Genomic DNA, 19,945 nt, shown 5'->3' on the forward strand with positions numbered 1-19,945 from the left:
TAGGCATGCAGCTGTTGTACAACGAACAACACATACTTTCATCTACCGCAGTAACTTAGCGCCTAAAGTGTTCTGCTTGCTCAGCACAAAAGTTCACATTCACTTTAAAGCTGAGATTGCTGCATTCTGATGAAGAAAAGTGGAGAAGATCCATGCACAGCATTTTGGAGTCTGATAAAGGACGTAATATAGCCAAAATAAACCCAGGGCACTTTGCTACGACATTTCTCAGACTGAATGTGCAATGCTTGGACACCGAGTGCCACCAACTAAACAATCAGTGCATGCTCCTTTGCTACCATGTACAGAAAGAATATACCCTAATGGGAAGCTTCATACTTCACAATCTTAAAGGGGCCCTGAAACACTTCTTGAACATAGTGAGAAAACGCTGCCGCTGTGTTAACGAGGCTCCTGTGAACATGGGAGCCAAATATTGCACTCCGTGCAGCAGGAAAAGCACAATATCATGTCAAAAGAAGCGAAAAATTTATTTCTCTCACTTACGCAATGTCATAAGGGAGCCTCATCGTACACAACTGGACCCATCACACATATTGGCTGATTTCGTGATCATGAGAACATTCTCAGTATTAAAATTATTGCGCAAACGAGTCAAATAAATAAAAGAATATATACATGTCTGCAATCTCAAAAAGACCGAAAAACCATTCCAGCTTTGCACTGCTGGTCTAAACAAGACAGGTGCACATTGCTGCCTCTGCTATGAGATGAAAAACACAGTGTAGATACTGTGGCCACCACAGGGTGCTGCCATGAGTCTTCTTGCATTCAACCTTTTCAACATTCAACATTCAACCCTTGCAACCCATTGCTGTTTCCCCTGAGTAGCTTCCAACATGCTAGTGGAAATGAAAGCAGAGAGAAAGCTGCCTAATCAGTCCGATAACTACATCTAACTTCACTTGTGCTTGAAGGATTAGAAAAATCTTTGCAGCAGGAGATTCGTGAGACGACATAACATAATACAGTGACATCATTCTATGCTTAGTTAGAAAAGTGTTTCACGGCCCCTTTAAAGGATATGGAGCTTATTACTTTGATATTATTTAGGAAAGTGGAGGATTCAATGCAAAATGTTGTGAAGGTTATCGATAATGTCAAAAACAGGAACTCCCGCAATAACCTGCAAGTGAAATCAGGCTTATTCACCAGCCACGACGACCGTAGTTTGATGGGGTAGAAATGCAAGAATGCTTTAATGTGGAAGGTGAGCATTAAAGAAAACAGTAATTAATTTAGAGCCCTCCACTACAGACTCTCATAGCCCTTGTTACTTTGATATTTTAAACCATGCATGCGTGCACGCGCACATACACACATACACATATATGCACAAACAAACCAATGAATCGTTCAAGGCTTATGCAGTCAATTGGCTGTCTTCCACAGAAGCTAAATGACTGCCTACTTTGCAGGACCGATTCCTTGGCTTACTAATTTACTCCAACGGAGATTTTTCTTAAGAACAGTTGTTACATTCGGACAAACATGGTTATAATAGTGGTTACTTTAACAAAGCAGGCAGGAAGGTCACAGAAGTAAGAGAACAGAAGAAAAATAAAGTAAGAAAAGCACAACATGCAATCAGTGTAGCAGGCGAAAGCAGGACTGTCATGCTTGGAAAATAAACAAAGAGAGGTTGAAACCAGACACGGAAAGGGGTTATAGGTAGGTTACAATACGATGAGACACTGAAAGCAACAGCAACAGCACAAACCTTCGTTATAGGGATCGCATCCTTCGTCCACACTTTTCTGTTTGGGATGTGGTGTTAGTGAGCGAGTTGCAAAAAAAATCATGTTAGCAAGGCAAACAGTTAACATCATGCAATTCTAGTACATATACAGCATTTTGCAAGTAGGAAAAGAAGTTCAAAATCTTATGTTAAAGGGAAGCCTCAAAACAGTATTTAGTTTTGCCAAGATGACAGATGATGGCCCTGATAATTCTTTCACATTTTTTTCATGCCAAGGGATGAGTTTGTCACTGGCAAGACAGCAAGTGAAGAGCCTATGCATAGGCAAGAAAAACTTTTCATTTTCATAATTCAAAAAAATGTTTCACATTTTATCTTGATTTTTATGACAGTCCATTCTTTCATTTTAGTGATATTTTTTTTCGCACGAATACTTCACGACATTCCTTGTTGGTCATTTGCATGACAATTTACCCGTTTTCCAAGTAATATCAACTCAACACAACATGCTGCCACCCCTAGTGGCTTGTTTTTTTTATTAGATGAGAATCACTTTGTTCATGAACAATGCACAAGAATCATGGTAGGGGCGTTTATGCCACCGCACATAAGAAAACTCTGATATGAGTTACTGACCATAAAACTTGTGCATTTCCCTGTGAGGCTACCTCCCACAAACTTATTAACCTCTTACTGCAGATGATGAGATAATTTGTCATCACAATGATGTCCCCTGGTGCCGATGACGAGTTAACTTGTCGTGAACTTCCCACAAATTTTGCACATGTGCATATGTGCAGTTTTTGTCATTTTGATGAATAGATAGTATACACAATAACTTCAGCAGTTTCTTTTACACAAGGTCAGCAAATATGCAATAGGCATTCCTGGTATCATATCTTTGTGAAAAAATTGGTACAAAATATGCAGGTCTAAAAAAAATTCTGACTTAAATATTTTTTTAGTCGTTAACGCAGTTGAGAGGTTAATGACAAGCTCGTTACATTAATGAGTAATATTATTTATAATTACAGTAAATGTGAAAAAAGCTACTGTTAACAGAGAGAGGGTTACAAGCTGCTAGGCATGCTGTTGCAGGATCGAATCCCAATGGGAATGAGATGCAAAAACATCTGTATACAGTGCATTGGGTACACGTTAAAAAACCCAGGTAGTCAAAATTATTCTGGGGTTCCTTACTAAGGTGTGCCTCATAATCAGATCATCATTACTACTAGAGCTGAGAAGAAGTTTACTGTATTTCGCCTAGTTTTTGCCCATATCACCACCTCTTTAAAGAGTAACATTTCCCAGGATAATTTTCATGCTTTAGTACTTATTCCTTGCTGATTCTGCGATAATATACAATACTGCAAAGGTATGAAACTTCAAATCTGCATAAGTCCCAAGTAGTTATGTTCTGTACACCTCTCTTCTGTCATGCCATCTTCTCATCAAATACTGATCTTTTCTTAACTAAAATCACATTGCAAATATCATTGTAAATCACTGAATTGTAAAACATTTCAAAAATCTACTATTTGTGAATATTTGCGTCAGTTCCTGAAAAGTTTCTGAACGCTTTTAGACTGAGTTGGCAAGCTTCTAATTTCGGCTAGCTTTTAGTTCCACAACTGCCAACGTCGAAGTTTTTATTATCCATTGGACACCGCACAAGAAGGGAAGAGGGGAAGAATAGAAAGATTTCTTTCAATGTCTGGCCTGAGGATGCACTTTATTAAGGATGGTTTATCTCTAGATGCAACACACAAGCAGCAGAAAACTTGGAACAGCACAGACTGACAAGCAATACTGTTTTTAGATCAGAGTGACTTGTTCAGTGACGTTGCTGTCACCAATTTTGCCTGCATCAGGAAATTGTAAAAAAAAGAAAAAAACGCTCCAAGCAGGTACCCCTTATATCAGCAGTCTTCCAAATTTAAGGTCGGAGACCAACAAGTAAATGTTTTCATCAACAGAATTTATTTTCCACAATACCTGATGAAGGCATTAGTAATATCATAGAACAAGCCTGAATTCGTGAACTTCACATAAAAGTTGGGGGTGTTGGCACGTATCTAATTTTGTTTTGATCAATAATAAACTAGTGACAACGAGATGTGGTCAAAATTCACGATGTCATGGAAAACTTGGGCAAGAACAAAGTTATATCGCTACCTGTCTGCCCTTGATTCCCTTGTTCGTTCTGACTTGCGAAATTTTCGCTTATAAGCAGACTCAATTCAATTTGTATTCAGGATGTACAATTTGTTAAAGTAGCTTAAAGGCCAACTGCAATGAAATTTGAAACTGCATAAAAAGCCCACTTTGAAACTGCATAAGAGCCCAATTTCGTTGTAATTGGCCTTCAACTTATCGTTTATTTCATTTAATTTCTTCATACAGGCCCGGAGGCAATACAAAAATAGGGGCGGAGGGGCTTCATTTCACGTGACATTATCAGAACAAAAAATCCCTTGTGCAGTATTTTTGTGCACTCCTATCCCTTGCTTGTGCACTCTTATAAATGATGTGATGGGATTGCATAGCCGGCAAACACAGTACTATACGGTGCACTCTTGCCAGCCTTTTCCAAATAAAGCATGCCATCATCTCACCCTCTCCTCCTCGTCTGCTGCATCATCTGCGGCAGACTCAAAGAGGAAGGAGACGTAGCCCTGCACACTCTGGCTGGCCGAAGCCACAGCAGCAGACTTGGTTCCAGCAGAGCCGTGGTTGTAGATGTCCAGGCATAGCGTGACGATCGAGAAGACTGCATTTTGCGAGAGGCACCAGTTCTGAAGGCAGCAGCACTGTAGGATGACCTGCAAGAGTGTTTGCAGGGTGATTGAGCGATGAGTGAGAGCACACATCTCAATGCCACGGCCTTTAGAAGTGTTCAAGAACAGTGAATGTTTGGATGTATACTTGTAATGAGTACCGATGTATTAGGAAATATTAGTGATGTCAGTGAAGAATCGGATACACGGAATACACAAAAGAAAGGGGGAGAACTCGAACAAAGTCTTCAATCAAGTTTCAATCGATCAAAATGGTGGCAGCCATTCTTTACACCTGCCAGTGAGAACAGAATCATAGAGTGATAAAATTAAGCCATTCATGAGTATAAGATAGATGCAGCCAATTAACTGTTTGATTGAATCATCTGTTCATTTATTGATTAATCAATCAAATATTTAACCTTCCTGGGTACCACAGGGGCTATGATAGGTGCCACGGTGGAACTCCAAGTTAATTTTGATCCCCTAGGGCTCCTTAATATGCACTTAAATAAAAATAAATAGGTGCTTTTCCATTCCACCCCCATCAAAATGTAGTTAAGAATTGAACTTGCGACCGCACGCTCAGTAGAACATTGCGATGGCATACCTGAGCCACAGCAGGCACACAGATGGTAGGGAAAAAAATAATAATAATAGCGGTCTGTGACAGGCCCTTCAGCTGCACAGGACTTAATTAAATTGCACTCTAGGCCTGAGATGACACCTGCTTCACAGGTAGAGCAGCAATCAATGCCAAGCATGGCAGCAAGCTTTGTCATGTACACAAAGTAGTTGGAGACTGGCCATGCACATTACGCTGAATCATTTCACTACTGCTACGGACTGAAGAAGTAAAGAAAACTGCTGAACTGTTTAATTTCACTGATAAACAAATGCCTAGGCTTATCTGAATTCCTTATTCAATGAGATAGGTGCGCCTTCTGCTCAGGTGGCCAACTAGAGAGGCTAGATGCACTACATTTCTCACAAGTCTGTTGGAGGAGGCTCGATCTGGATTTAATGTAGATCCTGCTTTTCCAGAATAGCGACAATGTTAAGAGCTTTCTACTATGGCTGGGCCAATATTCAAAGTTTTGAATATGGATTGCATATTACACATTAAATATTTGTATTTGAAAATGAACTATTCAGTATTTTTCAATACCAAAGCTAACCAAACATTTTGCAACAACCGACTGAAAGTCGGGTTACCGTTCCCCGTTTGTTAAAGAAAGTATTGAAATTTACCAGAAGTCAAACAATGGGAAAAGTTTTAGAAAGAATGCAGAAACAAAATGGATAATGGAAAGCTTTGTTTTTGGTGTCACAGCAGAAGCCTAGATGACAATTTATGATTTTTGCTTGTAGTCTGTCATTTTGTGTTTGGCAGTCTAGTTATGTAGCAGTTTTATCTTTTATGCTACAGCCACTGATGCTTTCCTTGCAGTGGCCCCTTTTACGTTTGTCTATGGCACACAAGTCCTTCACTGTCTTTTAATCATATTTGGGGGGGGGGGAATAATTTAGTTAGGGTTTCTGGAAAGCTAGTCCTAGAGCAGCCATTCATTCTTGGATAGCTTGTTTGCAGCCTGGATGTTGAGAGGCTATTTGTGCAGTTTATTTTTAATGACATTTAGTGATCTTGGGTCTAAACCTCAGCATAATTGTCCCCGGTTGTTAGCTGTCCTTTTTTTGCTAGTCACTACAAATGTGGTATCTAATTATACTGAAAGAAATATTTCTGATGTAAATATATACGTCTGCATTTTACTATTTGATATTCAACATTTACTATCATATTTGAGTCATATTATAAAAAGTTTATATTTGTCCCCCCCCCCATAACTTTATACATTTCTATAGTATAGTATGAAGCCATTCTATGTAGTTAATAGTAAAACACATGCAGTGGTGATCGTTTTAAAACTATCCCCATAGAAAAGTTTACTAGGTAGATGTGGCCTTATTAGGTTAGAATTGAAATGCTCTATATTTGAACAAAGATGTACATTGCACTGCAGAAGTGAATAAGCTGTGAAATAAATTCTTGAAAGCATGCCCAATTCTGTCCAAAAGGCCACTTTTTTTTTTCAAGCCACATGAGATTGCCAAGAGATACTAGTGCCCTGTGTTTAACATCAAACTTACTCAATGTTCAATGTTCCACTTGCTCACAAGTACATCATCTATGATATATGTCAGTAAGCACTTGCAAGTTGAAACACATACATGAATATGAAATCATCAGCACAGGCACCAAGTCATAAGGGAGCCCATCCAAGAATTAGAGTTTAGTGTCCAAAAGCAACAAGTGCTTGAGAACTGACACTATGCAGAAGCCCTTTAAAAGGCTGTTCATCATATGAGTGATCACTGAATGTATACTACAGCCAGTAAGTTGCCTTTAATCCATCATTACTTCTATCTACTACCATGGGAGGCAAATTGGGTGAGGAGTTGTGCCGAGTGGTGTAGAAACATATTGAGAAAGGAAAGCACAAAGACAGAACCTAACTGCATGCAACCCAGCCAAAATTCAAGTTTTATGGCACTGCTGGGAAAATAAAACTAAATGAAAGAAAATAAGAAAAGGAAGCACATGTAAAGTCAACTTCTGTAAATTCAATTGTGACGGCACCAGCCAAATCTGCGTTATCTGACATACAAATTAAAACCAATTTCTAATACACATCTCTCAGGGCTCTTCAACAAAGTGAAATTAATAAGTGGGCTGGAGGCATTGACATTGATTTTTTGGAAGTCAGCCTTACTTGAAATTACTTTATAGGAAGACCACTCTAATTATAAAGCAAAGGCAGAAAGATGTGCCTTAAACATCTCACTGCCCCCCACTTCCCTCTTCACCTCAATATTTTCTTTCAGCCAAGCTCAATAGCAAATGAAATTATGGCACTATTTCAAGAAGCTGTGAATTCTCATTGAGGAATGCTCTGCTGTTGGCAACAAGCTGCCAGGTTAACAAGCATCAGTATCACTGTGCCTCACAATCCCTTTACTTTGTAAAGAGTGATAACGGAAATAAATTTGTATTTGCGCGACTACTGCCCTGCATGCACGTGTAAGCAGTTTTTATTCTGACTGTGGTAACTGCACATGCCTGATAGAAACGCAGAACTTATCACCACGTTTGACTCACTGTCAAAGAATGCCTAATGTCAGGGTAAGCTTACTTTCAAGCCTTCGACTTGTGCTTCCTCCGTGTGAGAAGCTAGAGATGAGATTGCTCGCATCAACTGAGACGGCAGCCACAGCTGTTCGTCATCACATTCCAGGTTTGGGTTGAAGAGCTGCTCTCGAAGCAGTTGCTGCAAGGATCATGAAATGATAGGTATGTTTTAAAAGAATATGTGACCATGCGCACAGCAAATGAGCATTATAAGAGGGACATTAAAAAAAGGGATTATTGTTTATTGCAAATTTTCCTGCCTAACCTGATAAACTGCAGCTGTTGTTCACCAACTAAGCAAGCCTAACTTCAAGCTTTGCATGTGTAGGGTTTAGAATTAGTATGCTAAACCGGTTATACTAAAGTAGAAGGCAAAAAGATTCTACAATGTAAGCAGTGATGAAATTGTTCTGCTTTCAGCTAATAAATTGAAAATGAATTTAAAGTATGCATGGATTTTAAATTATTAGCCTTTTCTATACTCGAAAGACACTGAAAGAAACTTGCATAAAATCCAGCAAATTTGCTGCAATAGGCCACAGTTCTCTTAAATATTGGTTTAAATGGCAGTTACATTTGTTCAAATGCCATCTGCAAACTTTTTAGAACATCAACAAGCATCAAGACACAGAAAAACCATTGAATGTAATCTAGTCTACAAAGCAAATGAAACAATTTTGACAGGCTATGCCCATTGTCTACACATTCTGATGAAATTGTATTGATAAGCTAGTCTTGCATATATACATACATACCGGAGAAGCAAAAAAAATTTCTAAACAGTTGCATAGAACTCACAGATTAAAATGAAGCACGATTAAGAATGTGCAGCTAGTAGACAATATGTATAAACTTAATAAAGAACAGTTAAGCATTAAAAATAATTGCTCGCATGCTGTTTTCATGTTCATGACACATATTATATAAAAAGTATTGTATTGCATATTGTGCAGTGAACGTAAATCACATTTATTTACAACTGATTTCTACGATGACTGTTGCATACTGATGTTGAAGAAAATTTAAGGCTACCTTGAGGCTATTACAAAGCATTCTTTAAAATTTTGGTAATACAGTGAGCACAATTTATAAGCTAGTATCATAAGAATTTTCACTGGTCGTACTAAATGTAGCAGTAAATAAGCTAGCAATACTTGGAGACACATCATGTTAAATGGTCGTATGTATCTGTGAGCACCTCAAAACTGGAATGTCAACATAAAAGAGAAAACGGCTACCACAAGGCCTGCTGGTACAGACAAAATTGTTATGAGTTCAAGCTATTTAAATCACCACCAACAAACTGCTCTCTGGTTTGTGCAATGTATAATTAGAGTGCTTTCCGTTAACAATATATGCCAGTAGATATTAAGCTATATATACCCTCAGGGTCTTTGAGAAGCTGCTAGCGGAAATTGCAGAGACCATTCTAAAGATGCATTGTTAAAGAGCACTGTCTATCAAGACTTTGCATAAGTGTAGTAGGGTGTTTGCCGAAACCTGTCTCCACGAGGACATGCTATTCTCTTTGATCCAGGTGAACTTGAACATTGGAAACCAGTTGACGACAACAACAACAACGAAAAGACTGACCGCAGTGAACAGAATGCAACACTACCACCCTTACTTTCAGCCTGCAATACCACTTCTCCTGTCGACATTGCACAGTGACTACCACAGAAAGCACCCACACGGTAATCCTGACATGCTGTAAATGACACACAAGGTAACTAAGAAATAGTCCACACAGATTGATTAGTGACCATATACAATATGTAATGGGCAATCCTGTCAGACTGAAATACAACAAGCTCTACAATTGTTGCTAATTGGCACTAGCCAAACCTTGAGTTGTCTGTGTGTGCTTTAAGAAAATGCACTTAAGGGATGCCCTGAATAACCTGCGAGCCGGTCAATAAGTGCAACAATTGTAAATGGATGAGAACCACTGGTCGATGCTACCAGTAAACATGCAGACAGCAGTAATGATGGTTCTTGATTGTAAGACAAAAGCAAAGAAAGAAAAAAAGATTGCCTAGAAGGTATAAATTTAAATTACTCTGATGTAAACAAACAGAATAGATTTAAAAAATGCAACTTTGTACACCTGTTGCACAGGTCACTGAACTGGCAGTATATAAGATGGGTTAGGATAGAGAAACATTGCTGTTGCATGATGTGAATATGTTACCCATATTACAGCAGTCATTGGATTTATAGGTGCTGACCATTACAGTGCAAGCTGCTGAAATTGCTCTGTAAACGAAATATTCTTATGGCATTGGCATAAGGCCTTAATTACAATGTAAGGAATTAATTAAAAATGCCTTCTGTGGTGCAAGCTATATGATAAACTCCCACTCTATGTTAACTAGTAAGCTTCACAAAGGTTTTGTAATCTGCCGCTTCAGCATGACAGAATCATGACAAGAATCTGCGCGGATGAAGAAACACAGTGTCACTGCAATAGTGGCGCACGGATATATGGGAATACTGCAGAGATCGGACACAAACTACGTTACAGGTACAACACAACACAGGCGTTAGGACGTTAGCGAAGCAAAACTTAAGGAAAGCTATGCGAGAAGCGTTGCTGTTGGAGCCACGAAAAGCACATTCTAAGTATGCAGCTAATTTGTTTGGCAATTCATATATGGTACAAAAGCTATCTCGCAAAGCTGGTATTTTTGCGCTAAGCAAACACAAGAACGTACCTGTAAGCCACTAAAGGACAGGGAAACAAGCTTCTTTTCTTTGGATTCCAGCGCCAGTTGCAAAGCGTCAAAGCATTTTTGTCTGAAACAAACACAGCTGTATCTGGCAACTAATCATACGAAACGCAAGAAGGACAAACTAGAAAGGACAATATCGTATTTACCTGACTTCATATGGCGGATTCCTCAACAAAGCGTACTTGTTTGCCAAGGCCTCTGCAAGTACAAGAGACAGGTTTCAAGACAAGAGCACACGATTATCAACAATTGTATATAAAACAACTGGTCGGAAAAAAATGGCTAGTAGTTTCGTTGGTCTAGAACTCCATACCTTGAGCTTCCTGACATGCTTGACGTAAAGCGGGGTGCTTCTGATGTGAAGCTTCCTTTACAAGTTTGTGGAATATGTCTTCCATGCTTAAAGCAGACGCTCGGCTGTGTCACATCTTGCCGAGGTTGGCTCAACGTGCTCAAACAGTACGCGTAGATGCAGCATGGGTGCGCACTGCAGTCCACGAAGCAACCGCAAACACTCGACAACTTGTGAGCACAGCTGTCACGAAAGCACGTCAAAGCCGCGACGAACAAAATCAGTTTTTCGCGCGGTCAGGCGCCGCAATGCAGGCGGAAGACGTAATGGATAGTCCAAATGCAGTATTGTTCATATGAGCGTACACGGAATTGATAGAGACGAGCTTACGGTGGCAGTGAAAATTAAAAATATAGACCGATCATTCTCCCTGCCGCCGGCGACATACGGGAAAAGTGAAACCAAAACAGGAAACGTCTAGCGACACCTAGAACTCTCGTAACAATCACTGGCTGCGCTAGCAGCCGAGAAAACACAAGAGCTCGCATATAATCAATACGTGAAAGGAAAAAGGCACTTTGACACCTGTGTGAAACGAAAGTTTTTTTGTTTTTTTGTTTTTTTAAGGCCATCGCCAAGGGAAGAAGCTACTTGTGGCTGTTCGTATTCGACTGCGGTTGCGATTGTGTTTCCGTCCGAAAAGAGACACTCAACTGCACAGTGATCGTAACCTACCGATGAAGCGACCGGCTTCTGGTTGTCGGATACCTTTCGGCAGTTGATAAGAATTTTTATCGTTTAATTAACGTCAAAGCTTTAACATGGGAACTCAAGAAAGCTATGTCTTCTTTTGGTTCGTGACATTCTGCGGCATGTTTACGGCATTCATCCCATTTGTCGTCAGAATGGCAAGTACACATCGTGGCACTGTATTCCCGTGACGTCTTCACTGAACTGCAAAATACGAATAGTGCAAGAAATTTGCTGAACCTATTCAAGGTTGCTGATACAAGCTTACCGAGAAGCGCTAGTTTGCATTTTATATTGCTTATGATTCCCCTACATTTTGATTTCAGGTGCTTCAGGTGATTTCACAGGAGACAGAGATGGAATCGAACATGCGTCGACAAGTATGTGATCTCAGAGCCGAACTTGGAAGCATGAACATAGTCGACGAGTTCGCGAAGTACGCAAAGATACAACGAAAGATTAACAAGATGTCGGAAGAGCTGGCGCACCAGGGTAAGTTGCAGTGTAGTCAGCACGAATACCAGTCAGAACCTTGCCGTCAGCACGATCCGTGTATATAAGGACGTTATTTACCTCGCCAATAATTGCGAAACATTTTGTGGAGCTAGTCCTTTTACTGGGAGCAAGTAGTACGCGTCGTTTACTGGCTGTCCAAGTGAAATCGCCTGACTTACAGCAGTTTCGTTTAGTGGGCTTTGCATTTGTCGATCCTCTTGAACCGTGCTCCACTTTCTCAGTGTTTCACGTGAATGCTATGTATTACTTGTCAGTCCAAAATCTCTATATCAAGCCACTTAGCTGATCCACTCAGAGACAAAAAATTGTATGTTTGTTTTGATCGAAATGCGGCCAGCATTGTGACATTTGTATTTTTGCCTTTATCAGCTCAGCTAAAGTCTATGTACACATTCAAGGTGAGGCTGGCAGCCACAGCACTTCTCTATGCACTCATGGTAAGTGTGCTCGTCAATTTATCTAACAGTTAACCTATGAAATAGTCCTTGAAGGTCTTGAATGAATTTTACCACCTCTTACGAATTGAACAGCCACGATGATAAGAACCTGTAACTCTCGTTCCATTTACAAGCATGATTAACATATGTTCACTGCAGCGTGGGTCCCCAGTGGTTCACGACAGTTAATCCCAATGTGTGGGAATAAGTTGTGTGTGCAGGCTGAGAAGATTTAGCTGCTAAATCACCGTGAAAATTTGCTGTTCAATAGCATGTTTCAGGGATGTGTAATTTGAACATGCCCATAATGAGTGATCTCCTATATGTAAGTATAACGCAAAGAGTTGTTTCAAATTCTGAACATACTTCTTGCATACTTTGGCATATGATACACATAACCTATCAGAAGCAGTGAGATACAGTGTTCTTTGATACAATTGTTACATTTGTTGTCACACACAAATCATTACTGCATCCAGTGCCTTCAGTCTACTTATAAGTATGTGGTGGTCATGTCTGTGTTTCAGGGTATGACAGTCGCTTACCTTGTGTGGAACTACAGGACGCAACCTGTTGTGGTCTTGCCAGAGGCATGGCTCTCACCTGTTGGTGCACTACTTGCACCTGCATCCGCTTCACCAGGTAAGTCATAGATCTGTTCAGCATATGTCGAAGGTTTTGAAGCCTCTGTGCAATTTCCCAGAGTTATCCTTGCACCCTGTGACAAGCTGTTTTCTTCTGCTGCTTTAAAGCTCGGAAAAGTGAAGAAAACTGTCCTCCTTGGCTCCTGGAGGAGAGCGACTTTGTTATCAAGGCTTCTATCACAAACCTTCTTTGTCAATTCCATTTACTTATGCGAGGCTTTTCTTCACAAAGAATTCAGGTTCGACCATTAGGCTTTAAGTCACCACACAAATATATCTCCCTGGATTTCTTCCAACATATAGCTATACTCTCTTAGCTCAATATTTTGGCTGTACTGCGTCACGGCACAAGTTCTTGTTTGATGTTAATCTATGTTGTCATCATAACTGTCGTCTGAAGGTATCGTGCTGTCCTACAGCTAAGGACTAGATTATTGCATTCAGAAATCGGTATATCTTTTGGTCATCTTGTGCATAAATTTCTGTGTTGAACTACTTATGTGTCTCATCTATATATTGAACTTATATTCCAGCACCTAATGATGCTGATTGGTGCATAATTTATTACAGCTAGCAAGAAACTCTTATACCCAGTGTTAGGTTATTCATTATCGTCATAGAAATTGAAATGTTTACTTTATAATCTTAGGTCTTTTGATTGCTATTGTCAAGTGCTATCAAGTTTTGCTCAATAGCTGGTGACTACGTGGATAAATGACCTCTTGTGAGACCTATGATCCACATGTACATCGAAACACCGCTCACCGAAACATTTGTCTGAAAAATTCCATCTGTCCATTTCTCACACTAGTGACTGCATTGTCTACTGCCTTCAAGTTAGCAACCACTCATTTTTAAAATTTTTTTATTGAATAGCAGTACACAATGTTTGTACAGCCATAAAATGGAAACTCATTTCCGAACTCACTTCAATATGAGGTTTGATTTTATCTATTATGAGATTGAATGATTAATTCATTTTGAAGTTCATGGAATGCTTAAAGCTCCATGCCATTCCCAAGTTCCAAGGCATCAGTTTTCTTTCTATTGCATTAGTAGTGCTATAATGTTCAACAAAAGCACTTGGTCAAGCTACAAGAACACTGTAAATATTCAAGAAACATGATATTTGCATCCTTGCCCAAGCATTGAACCTTTAATGACTGCTGATACTGCTGCTGATTTTGGGTAAAGAAAGATGTGTATATTTTGTATATTATAGGTAACCAAGATGGCACAACTTTTAAAGGTGGAGGTGGCACTTTGCCAAAACAAGTTCAGAATGTTTTTTTCAAGTTGCAACATCTTTTCAGTGCTCAAGCGATTTTTTGTTTGCGTCTAAATTACTGTAGTAGTTGGTTATTTTGCCTTTCTTGTTGCCACTGGGCCATGTTCTTAGGTGGAAATGCAGCAATGTGCTTTACAATTTTTGAAGATATTAATCTTGCATTTCATAGAACTTGTTGCTGAGGTAAAGTGCGATACCATGCATGTGACATTTAGTGTCACATTACAGATGTAAGTTGTATCACTGATATGTTGTGTGTTTCAGGGAAGCATTGAAGCTGAGATTATTTTCTGATACCAGTGCTCCTCTGTTGTGGTGCTGTACAATGCATCTGGAAAGTCACTGCTTGTTTTATGTGCCTCATAACACCAAAAATTTCTAGTTGAGTTCAAAAGAAATAATTTTATTTGTTACAGTTGGCGTTATGAGATTAGGCAATGAGTGCCCCCTAGTGACCAGGACTGTCTTCAGCAAAGTCCTTCAACATTACTGAGATATGCATGATGGCGAGCCTTGCTGAACAAAGTTAAAAGGAGGTCTAACTTCTTTTCTTGCTACTCCTTTTACAGTTACATAGGCGGTGTCCAAACCACACAAAGGGGCATCTGTCTTCCTCACGATATGTGAAACAACTTGTCAAGCATAAAATTGCAAACAAATTTTTGTGTGGAATGAACACTACAGAAAACAAATGTGAAACTATCTGTGAACTGTTGCTTGGCATACTCAAAGTTTGAGACTTATCACCAAGAGACATACATCAACGTATTTCCATCAAGAGCTTCCCAAGTTTGGTAGCACTTACGACTGCTTTGCATGGCTTGCAAGAACACAAATGTCGGCATAACAAAAAGCGATGTTATTTTGCAGGCCGTTATTGCTACAAGAGCATACAGACATCTGTGGAAATACTGAAACTCATAAAATAAGAATTTTTTACGCTGCATAATATTGTCAGCATCAAAGCTATGACTGGGATTGAGGGAACCATAAAACATCGTTTGGAATTTCTACACCAGTGCAGCACTATACACAACCAAGTGCCTAAAACCCACAAGAATCAGGTGTCATGTTTAATGTCATGTGTAGACACCGCCTATTCTCGAAACAAACAGCAGAATTATGTTCTTCGATAGACAAATTTATTATTTATTATTTATTGTTACCCTCAGGGCCAAAGGTATTAACGAGGGGAGTGGGTTACAGCAAATTAGAAAAGAAACAAATATAAGCAGTTAAAACGTTTAAGTACAAAGACTTCTGATTATACAATTTTAGCTAGGGTTAACAACGTCATGATAAATTGGTAGCAAACTAACATAGTAAAGTGGCAAATACAAAAAGTTTTTAGGTTACAACTGTACAGTAAAGAACAACAAAAACAAATGCTTCAACTACACAATGTTAGCTAGAACTGCTCGAAATCTTTGGTTATTGTAAATGGATACGACTTCACCAGGAAGATTGTTTCATCTGTGGATGACCGCAGAAAAAATGACTCCAAGAAAGTTTTAGTGTGACATGTTTCAAGACCAACTTTATAACAGTGGTCGATTCGAAGCGATACGTATTGTGGCTGAAAAATGATATTGTTGCGGAGTGTTGAATGATGGTATACTTTATGAAAAAGAACTAAACGTGCGATATTACGATGAGAAGAAAGTGGGGTAAGTGCAAGGTTGGTTTTCATGGCAGACACACTTGCAGTTCTGTTGTAGTTACCTATGATTAAACGAACTAAGGTATTTTGCATGAGTTCTAATGAATTAATTAGCTTGTCAGTGGCACGATCCCAAACAGCACATGCATATTCAAGTTTCAGACCTATAAGGAAGCATTTTTAGGGATGAAGGGGCAGTTGAAACGTTGCAGCATAGGTAGGCAAGCATGCGGTTAGCATTGCAGATTACTTAGTCGGTATGAACATTCCAGGATAAATGAGCAGAGATATGCACACCTAGGCATTTATGAGAGTGAACTAAATCTGAGGGAACATTATTTAGGTAATATGTATGCATGCTGTTAGTTTTTCGGTATCCACGCCTCACTTTACATTTGCCAATGTTTAGTTCCATAAGCCAATGCTTGCACCAGTTAGCGACACTAACTAGATCAGACTGAAGGCGGTTAGCATCCTCTGCTTTAGTTATTTCACGAAAGATAACACAATCATCAGCAAATAAGTGAATCTTAGATGATAGTGACAAAGGGAGGTCGTTAATATAGATGAGAAACAAGAGAGGCCCAACTACTGAACATTGAGGTACACCGGAAGTTATGCTTCAAAGCAGGGAGCTATGGCAGTTTTCAGTTACAAATTGAGAGCCATCAGATAAGAAGCATTTAGTCCACTTCAGGATTAGTGTGAAGGTTCAGCTGACTTAGTTTATAAAGTAGAAGTTTATAACAGACCTTATCAAATGCTTTAGCGAAGTCTAAAAAAATGCAATCTGCAAATGACGAACAATCGAGAATACATGTACAATGCAATTTGTGCATAAAGATTGCAAGCTGAGTTTCACAAGAAAATATTTTTCTAAATCCATGCTGAGCTGGTGTGAAAAATGCATCGGATTCCAGGAAGTCAACAAGATGTTTGAAAATTATATGTTCGAGCAATTTACAGCAAGTGCTTGAGAGTGAGATGGGGTGATAATTGGTGGTTAAATTTTTGTTACCAAATTGTTGCAGTGGAACCACCTCCACAATTTTCCATTGGCTAGGTTGAGTAGGTGCATTCAGTCATTGCCGAAAAAGTTTTGTTATTATAACTGAACTAACAGCGTTGGTATTTTTAAGAAATTTTGAGTTAATAGAGTCATAACCAGGTGATAAGTGTTGGTTCGGGGAAGTTTCACAACACCAGCTGTATCCATGATCACTGGAGGCATAACTACATAATCGTACTGGTGAGTAGGAGGTAGGCGGTCACTGTAGGGGACAAAAATTTTGCACAAATGTGTCATTAAGGGTGATAGCGCACTGTTCCTTAGGTATAAGGATGCCCAATGGTTCTTTCAGAGTTAGGTGCTCATCATGCAAGGGCTTGATTACACCCTAAAACTTTTTAATGTCAGTCTTTAACACTGTTGGAAGTATGTTAGATAGAAAGTTACATTTAGCCTTCTTTAGTGCTGTTACGTACGTGTCAAATGTGGACTTATAAGCAGACCAGTGTGTGGCAATTGGTGAGTGTTTTGCGGAGCGATATAGGTGTTTCGTGTGGTTACATAGGTGCTTAAGATGGGTATTGTACCAAGGAGCATCAGAATTGGAGGTAATGTTGCGGGATGGAATGTACTTTTCAGTTAGTTCCTGAACTTTAGCGGCGAACATATCCCAATCGTGCTGAAGCGAATTATTTTCAAAATTCGGTAAGAAAGTGTCGGGAAATGCAGTTAATTCGTTATTTATGGCGGTAAAGTTAGCGTTTTTGTAAATATGTATAGTTTTTATGATTTTGGTTGGTTTAGGGGCTAAAGCATTAATTGAAAATGGAAGTAGGCAGTGATTGCTTATACCAGGTAGGTGTGTAATCTCAGAGCTTGTATCAGGGTGGGATGTCAAAACTAGGTCAAGGGTGCTTGCGGCATTAGAAGCTACATGTGTAGGTTGTGTTACTAGTCGTGACAATGAAAAAGCTGCACACAAGTCTAAAAACTCCTTAGCTTGTGCCGGAAAGGGGAGAGAGTGAAGAAGGTTGATGGTTCCAGGTTATGTTTGGAAGATCAAAATCGCCCAGAAGTGGGACGGAAGATGAAGGAAATTTAAGGTGAAGGAAACTTCATGCGAACAAGTTTTATACTGTCGTGTAGGTCACGGAAAAACGTGGGTTGTGCAGAGGGTGAGCGATAGCACACGCCTATGATGAATTTTTTTGTGACCAAGAGTTACGGAAACCCAGAAAGCCTCTAGATCGTCACTCGTACAGACAAGAGAAGAGAAAATAGATGTTGCAATGCCAGGATGCTCTTTCATTACAAAATTTCATGATTTAGGCACTAAAAATGACACATTTTTGTGCATATAACCTGCACCAATGATTCAATAACACTTAAGTTAGGGTGCAGGTTATATGCCTTGAGGTATGACTTCACAACAATGTGCATTTCACCTTGAGGTGTGGCTTCATGGCAGTAGAGTATGATGCCAGAAAGCCACATTTCAAAGTGAAGTTCTCTGCTATTCAAAGTTTAGTTATCTCTTATGGAACCCCACTCTTTCTTTTCCCCTCTTTCATGGTCGCCCATTCATCTCTGTCCGTTTTCTCCCCTTCCTTCTTGCTTGCCATTTTGCTGTATGGCGGTGTTAGCAGTTAGTGAATAGCACACGCACAGTAGTAGTGGTTTAGCACAGCAGAAGCTTAAGAGGTAGAGAGCAGAGCTGTTGGCTGAATATACGGCGTAGTCGAATCGTTTACTCACGATCGGGGACTTGAAGACTGTGTTGATTTGAGATTCGAATTGACATAGATTTGATCATTGTTGTATGAAGTTACCTCTGCAGGTTATAGGCTCTGATATTTTTTTGTTTCTGAGGTGTTGGAATTGGGTGCGTTGGTTATTTGCCGAGGTGGGTTACACGCGCAAAACTGCAGTAATCCACTAAGTCCAATTTTTTTCTACCTTTATTTTCAAGTCTTAGGCAAAAAGTTCTGTTGCGCTGGTCTTAACTTCATGTGAACCGCAATGATGTTTTATGCAATTCACGTTGCCCTCTTGAACACTCGCACTTCTACCCATGTATCGAAGGTGCCTGAAGCGTTGCGGTGAGGTTGACTGGTCTATTTGTAGCAGTTATTTGTGATGTGCAGATAAGAATGTACGTTGATACAATTAATTTGTTGCCGACTTATGCCTTTCCAGTGCCCTCAAAGCAAAGCTCTGCAAAACAACTGACACAACATACACTTTTGCACGAAACGAAACAAATAAACATGCATTTTAATTCATGAAGCAAAGAAAAACTCTAAATAGACCAGTGGAACCTATTTTTTTGGAGCATGCTATAGAGTGGACCACTAAGTCCTATGTACCATGTATGCAGTATGATGTCTAGTGCAAATCTGAGAAATCTGTTTAGTGCGCCTCTAGAGCTGTCGTTGGTATTTTATCTTGCAGGTGGGATTGGGCTCACACCTTGGCTCCTGGTGTCTGGTTCAGTTGGGCGACAGATTGCAAAGCACCTATAGTTCATTGGTTCATCTGGCATCATCGGCAGTAGATGTTAGACTACATCACTACCCAATTTTTCACTTCATGCGTGTGCATTATTGTGGGAAACTGGGCATAACATAAAACTGTTGTGTGGTGTGTGCGTGTGTGTTTGGCTAAGTCTTAAATAAAATCCTCCCTTTATTGAAAGACTTGCTTTAGTACAGTACAGCTATGAAGCTGGCCTGTCCAACATATAGCCAAACTATATTTACAAAATTTTAGCAAACAGTGTGGTCCACATAATGGACATTTTGTTATGTCATGTGACAGCAGCAGCACATGCCAAGTTTCAAGCCATTTGGTTTGCAACTTGGCAACTTGCAGTATACTAATTATAAAGTCACAGTTTCACCTGAAAGGTGAAGCCTTGATAGCTATGG

At 39.6% G+C, this 19,945-nt stretch overlaps 2 protein-coding genes across 3 annotated transcripts in view; one reads left to right on the plus strand and one right to left on the minus strand.

Annotated features, from left to right (window-relative positions):
• The window catches only part of LOC135906376 (brefeldin A-inhibited guanine nucleotide-exchange protein 3), an 84,353-nt gene extending 73,189 nt beyond the window's left edge, over positions 1–11,164 (minus strand). For both annotated transcript variants that reach the window (XM_065437745.1, XM_065437744.1), the window contains exons 1-6: positions 10,736–11,164; positions 10,569–10,620; positions 10,405–10,486; positions 7,695–7,829; positions 4,339–4,545; positions 1,742–1,778 (exon numbers count right to left, since the gene is read on the minus strand). In XM_065437745.1, coding sequence (XP_065293817.1) covers positions 1,742–1,778; positions 4,339–4,545; positions 7,695–7,829; positions 10,405–10,486; positions 10,569–10,620; positions 10,736–10,820 — 598 coding nt within the window. In that variant the 5' untranslated portion in view covers positions 10,821–11,164. The remainder of the gene's footprint in view (positions 1–1,741; positions 1,779–4,338; positions 4,546–7,694; positions 7,830–10,404; positions 10,487–10,568; positions 10,621–10,735) is intronic.
• Positions 11,165–11,344: 180 nt separating this feature from the next.
• Positions 11,345–19,712, plus strand: LOC135906377 (guided entry of tail-anchored proteins factor 1-like). The gene is made up of 5 exons (XM_065437746.2): positions 11,345–11,622; positions 11,791–11,956; positions 12,350–12,417; positions 12,945–13,059; positions 19,470–19,712. Exons 1-5 carry the CDS (start codon positions 11,536–11,538, stop codon positions 19,538–19,540), a joined length of 507 nt encoding a protein of 168 aa, XP_065293818.1. The 5' UTR covers positions 11,345–11,535; the 3' UTR covers positions 19,541–19,712.
• The last annotated feature ends 233 nt before the right edge of the window (positions 19,713–19,945 follow it).

This window comes from Dermacentor albipictus, chromosome 5 (assembly GCF_038994185.2).
Source record: "Dermacentor albipictus isolate Rhodes 1998 colony chromosome 5, USDA_Dalb.pri_finalv2, whole genome shotgun sequence".
In the NCBI taxonomy this organism is placed as follows: domain Eukaryota; kingdom Metazoa; phylum Arthropoda; class Arachnida; order Ixodida; family Ixodidae; genus Dermacentor; species Dermacentor albipictus.